Source organism: Oncorhynchus nerka, linkage group LG22 (assembly GCF_034236695.1).
Source record: "Oncorhynchus nerka isolate Pitt River linkage group LG22, Oner_Uvic_2.0, whole genome shotgun sequence".
In the NCBI taxonomy this organism is placed as follows: domain Eukaryota; kingdom Metazoa; phylum Chordata; class Actinopteri; order Salmoniformes; family Salmonidae; genus Oncorhynchus; species Oncorhynchus nerka.
The window spans coordinates 13,992,120-13,998,119 of NC_088417.1; the positions used below are offsets into that span (position 1 = coordinate 13,992,120).

Below are 6,000 nucleotides of genomic sequence, written 5' to 3' on the forward strand. Positions count from 1 at the left end.
CAATGAACCATTGCATTTCTGTTCAAAATGTTATATCAGACTGCCCAAATGTGCCTAATTTGTTTATTAATAACTTGTCATGTTCAAAATTGAGCACTCTCCTCAAACAATAGTATGGTTTTCTTTCAATGTAATAGCTACGGTAAATTGGACAGTGCAGTTAGATTACCAAGAGTTTAAGCTTTCTGCCAAGATCAGAAATGTCTATGGGAAATGTTCTTGTTACGTACAACCTCATGCTAATCGCTTTAGCCTGCGTTAGCTCAAATGTCCTGTTGAAGCAACACCGATCCCAAAGAAGTTAAGGGTACGTACATGGAAAGGCATATTTACACTTCCTCTTTTGAATACGTCAATAGTGATATTTTCTTTGTTGATTTATTCACTCTTTCCACAGTGGTTGATGATAAAATCCCATTAAAAAAAAAAATAATAATAATTTTTTTTTTTTTAAATATAAAAAAATCCAATAAAAAAAGCCCAATTCACAGAATGTCACGCCGGGTAATAAACAATATGTGAGCAACACTCCGGCAGAAGGGAAGCGGTTTCATATTACGGTGGCAGGCAGGCCTTTGTTCAATCACCTCAGAACTTGCTTAGACTTGAAAATACACTGAGGAAATTGCACATGGCAGCGGATTTATATTCAACCCTTTTTATATGGATGTGAGAGGAAGTTGAATCCAATCAAAAGTCGGCCTCCCTCCCTCACCACTGCCAGGTATATAGATATCAGTTAGAAGTAGTTGTGACAGTTGGGGAATCTGTCAGTGCTCTGAGCATTGTAAGAAGGACTATTGTCAAGTTGTGGTAGGAGTTGGCATTCTGTTGTGTTTCTCAGTGTCTTTGTGGTTGTCCTAATGCCAGGAGTGCCTGTTACCATAAGGAGCATGGGGGGGGTTGACAAAGCCTCCTAGTGATAGAGTTCAGGTGATAGCCTGGCCTGTAGTGGCTGTGATGACATTGGACAGCCATATGCTATTGTACTATGTGTAACTGCAAACAAGCTACAAGACTCGTTTTCTATATTTAGCTTTTCTGTATTCTTTTGTCATCTCTCTGTCCGTCTGCCTCTCTGTCCGTCTGCCTCTCTGTCCGTCTGCCTCTCTGTCCGTCTGCCCCTCTGTCCGTCTGCCCCTCTGTCCGTCTGCCCCTCTGTCCGTCTGCCCCTCTGTCCGTCTGCCCCTCTGTCCGTCTGCCCCTCTGTCCGTCTGCCCCTCTGTCCGTCTGCCCCTCTGTCAGTCTGCCCCTCTGTCAGTCTGCCCCTCTGTCAGTCTGCCCCTCTGTCAGTCTGCCCCTCTGTCAGTCTGCCCCTCTGTCAGTCTGCCCCTCTGTCAGTCTGCCCCTCTGTCCGTCTGCCTCATTGAATGTGTGGTTGTAAATCCTGTCTTATTGTGTTCCTCAGGTGACTGTAACTTTGAGAGGCCCTACACGGCATGCGGCTACAGCCAGGGTAAGGATGACCACTTTGATTGGGAGCAGGCCAACACCAAGGTGAGGCCGTCGCCCAACCCCTGGATGCCCACAGGTCAGTCACTTTTCATCCCCCCCACCACCACCACCAAACAGAAAGCCCCTAAAAAAACAGCACCCATTCAACCTAATGACACACTCAATAAGCATTTTCTCTTATTGTGTTATCAGGGGTAATTCTCCCAGGGAGAGAAATCCCCCCCCCCCCCCCCCGGGAATGACTGTCTTCTACAGATAAGGTGGTTCCTTTTTTAATGTTTACTCTCTTAAAGAAAACACAGCAGATTTATAAACAAACAGCTCCCTTTTTTCCTCCGAATTTTCTGAACACAGTTTTTGTTGTGCGAGGTGATCTCTTTAAAGATCAAATCCGCATGTTGTCTTTGTTATTGTTTTACATGTGTTGTTGATAAATGGAGGTGGGGAGCATTTGAAAGAGGGGTAAAAAAAAAGCGTAATGTATATATTCTGCATTTGCGATGATGTCAGAGGGGGGATAACAGTGGTGGCTGTTTGCAGTAACTTGTAATATCCCAAACGGACGTGGCAGTTTCACCAGTTAAGGATTTCCGCTTTAAATCAGTCTGTTAGTATGTAGCCATAGCTTGACACGCCACTAGTGCACCGTTTGATTTGTTAGACATTCCATAGATCAAGTATCATTCAAGTACTCCTTCATTTTTCATGTGTTTTGGGCACAGGTTGGCATGTATTGGGATGACTCATGTCCCGGAGGCAGCTCTGCAGGGTCGTCACTAGCTGCCACAGCCATAAAATCACATTTTAAACATAACCTTAACTACACAGCTAACCTTCTGCCTTAAAGTAAAACTAAAAAGCACATTTTTGTTTTCATTCATTTTATCGAATATATATCGAGTTGAAATCGAAAGTGTACATACACCATAGCCAAATACATTTACACTCAGTTTTTCACAATTCCTGACATTTAATCCTAGTAAATTTTCTCTGTCTTATGTCAGTTAGGATCATCACCACTTTTATTTTAAGAATGTGAAATGTCAGAATAATAGTAGAGTGATTTATTTAAACTTGTATTTCTTTCATCACAATTCCAGTGCGTCAGAAGCTTGCATACACTCAATTAGTATTTGGTAGCATTGCCTTTAAATTGTTTAATTTGGGTCAAATGTTTCAGGTAGCCTTCCACAAGCTTCCCACAATAAGTTAGGTGAATTTTGGCCCATTCCTCCTGACAGAGCTGGTGTAACTGAGTCAGGTTTGTAGGCCTCCTTGCTTACACATGCTTTTTCAGTTCTGCCGACAGATTTTCTATAGGATTGAGGTCAGGGCTTTGTGATGGCCACTCCAATACCTTGACTTTGTTGTCCTTAAGCCATTTTGCCATAGATTTGGAAGTATGCTTGGGGTCATTGTTCATTTGGAAGACCCATTTGCGACTAAGCTTTAACTTCTTGATTGATGTCTTGAGATGTTTCTCAATACATCCACATAATTTTCCTTCTTCATGATGCCATTTCTTATGTGAAATGCACTCGTCCCTCATGCAGAAAAGCACCCCCACAACATGATGATGCCACCCCCGTGCCTCATGGTTGGGATGGTGTTCTTCGGCTTGCAAGCGCCCACTTTTTTTCTCCAAACATAACAATGGTCATTATGGTCAAACAGTTCTTATTTTTGTTTCATCAGACCAGAAAACATTTCTCCAAAAGTACGATCTTCGTCCCCATGTCCAGTTGCAAACCGTAATCTGTATTTTTTTATGGCGGTTTTAGAGCAGGGTTTTCTTCCTTGCTGAGCAGCCTTTCAGGTTGTGTTTATTTAAGACTTATTTTACGGTGCGATATAGATACTTTTGTACCTGTTTCCTCCAGCATCTTCACAAGGTCCTTTGCTGTTGTTCTGGGATTGATTTGCACTTTTCGCACATTCGCATTCATCTCTAGGAGACTGAATGTGCTTCCTTCCTGAGCGGTATGACAGCTGCGTGGTCCCATGGTGTTTATACTTGTGTACTCTTGTTTGTACAGAAGAACGTGGCACCTTCAGGCGTTTGGAAATTGCTCCCAAGGATGAACCAGCATTCTTTGTCCTCCAAACACGACGAGTTGAGTTTTTACCAAAAAGTTATATTTTGGTTTCATCTGACCATATGACATTCTCCCAATCTTCTTCTGAATCATCCAAATGCTCTCTAGCAAACTTCAGACGGGCCTGGACATGTGCTGGCTTAAGCAGGGGGACACGTCTGGCACTGCAGGATTTGAGTCCCTGGCGGCGTAGTGTGTTACTGATGGTAGGCTTTGTTACTTTGGTCCCAGCTCTCTGCAGGTCCTTCACTAGGTCCTCCCGTGTGGTTCTGGGATTTTTGCTCACCGTTCTTGTGATCATTTTGACCTCACGGGGTGAGATTATCAGTGGTCTTGTATGTCTTCCATTTCCTAATAATTGCTCCCACAGTTGATTTCTTCAAACCAAGTTGCTTACCTATTGCAGATTCAGTCTTCCCAGCCTGGTGCAGGTCTACAATTTTGTTTCTGGTGTCCTTTGACAGCTCTTTGGTCTTTGCCATAGTGGAGTTTGGAGTGTGACTGAGGTTGTGGACAGGTGTCTTTTATACTGATAACAAGTTCAAACAGGTGCCATTAATACAGGTAACGAGTGGAGGACAGAGGAGCCTCTTAAAGAAGAAGTTACAGGTCTGTGAGAGCCAGAAATGTTGCTTGTTTGTAGGTGACCAAACACTTATTTTCCACCATAATTTGCAAATAAATTCATAAAAAATCCTACAATATGATTTTCTGGATTTTCTTCTCATTTTGTCTGTTATAGTTGAAGTGTACCTATGATGAAAATTACAGGCCTCTAATCTTTTTAAGTGAGAGAACTTGCACAATTGGTGGCTGACTAAATACTTTTTTGCCCCACTGTATATATGCATGTATGTATGTATGTATGCATGTATGCATGGGCAAAAACTATTTACATATATACACTGCTCCAAAAAATAAAGGGAACACTTAAACAACACAAACTCCAAGTCAATCACACTTCTGTGAAATCCACTTAGGAAGCAACACTGATTGACAATACATTTCACATGCTGTTGTGCAAATGGAATAGACAACAGGTGGAAATTATAGGCAATTAGCAAGACACCCCCAATAAAGGAGTGGTTCTGCAGGTGGGGACCACAGACCACTTCTCAGTTCCTATGCTTCCTGGCTGATGTTTTGGTCACTTTTGAATGCTGGCAGTGCTTTCACTCTAGTGGTAGCATGAGACGGAGTCTACAACCCACACAAGTGACTCAGGTAATGCAGCTCATCCAGGATGGCACATCAATGCGAGCTGTGGCAAGAAGGTTTGCTGTGTCTGTCATCGTAGTGTCCAGAGCATGGAGGCACTACCAGGAGGCAGGCCAGTACATCAGGAGACATGGAGGAGGCCGTAGGAGGGCAACAACCCAGCAGCAGGACCGCTACATCCGCCTTTGTGCAAGGAGGAGCACTGCCAGAGCCCTGCAAAATGACCTCCAGCAGGCCACAAATGTGCATGTGTCTGCTCAAACGGTCAGAAACAGACTCCATGAGGGTGGTATGAGGACCCAATGTCCACAGTTGGGAGTTGTGCTTACAGCCCAACACCGTGCAGGACATTTGGCATTTGCCAGAGAACACCAAGATTGGCAAATTCACCACTGGTGCCCTGTGCTCTTCAGATGAAAGCAGGTTCACACTGAGCACGTGACAGAGTCTGGAGATGCCGTGGAGAACGTTCTGTGGCCTGCAACATCCTCTAGCATGACCGGTTTGGCGGTCAGTCATGGTGTGGGTGGCATTTCTTTGGGGGGGGTTGCACAGCCCTCCATGTGCTCGCCAGAGGTAGCCTGACTGCCAATAGGTACCGTGATGAGATCCTCAGACCCCTTGTGAGACCATATGCTGGTGTGGTTGGCCTCCTAATGCAAGACAATGCTAGACCTCATGTGGCTGGAGTGTGTCAGCAGTTCCTGCAAGAGAAAGGCATTAATTCTATGGACTGGCACGCCAGTTCCCCAGACCTGAATCCAATTGAGCACATCTGGGACATCATGTCTCGCTCCATCCACCAACGCCACATTGCACCACAGACTGTCCAGGAGTTGGCGGATGCTTTAGTTCAGGTCTGGGAGGAGATCCCTCAGGAGACCATCCACCACCTCATCAGGAGCATGCCCAGGTGTTGTAGGGAGGTCATACAGGCACGTGGAGGCCACACACACTACTGAGCCTCATTGACTTGTTTTAAGGACATTACATCAAAGCTGGATCAGCCTGTAGTGTGGTTTTCCACTTTAATTTTGAGTGTGACTCCAAATCCAGACCTAGACGGGTTGATAAATTTGATTTCCATTGATACTTTGTGTGATTTTGTTGTCAGCACATTCAACTATGTTAAGAAAAAAGTAATTAATAAGAATATTTCATTCATTCAGATCTAGGATGTGTTATTTTAGTGTTCCCTTAATTTTTTTTGAGCAGTGTATATGTGTGTACA

General features: G+C 44.1%; 1 protein-coding gene across 10 annotated transcripts in view; it reads left to right on the plus strand.

The window, feature by feature from the left end:
* LOC115123979 (receptor-type tyrosine-protein phosphatase mu-like) overlaps positions 1–6,000 on the plus strand; it is a 399,895-nt gene that overhangs the window by 66,760 nt on the left and 327,135 nt on the right. For all 10 annotated transcript variants that reach the window (XM_065006960.1, XM_065006962.1, XM_065006965.1 and 7 more), the window contains exon 2: positions 1,409–1,531. In XM_065006960.1, coding sequence (XP_064863032.1) covers positions 1,409–1,531 — 123 coding nt within the window. The remainder of the gene's footprint in view (positions 1–1,408; positions 1,532–6,000) is intronic.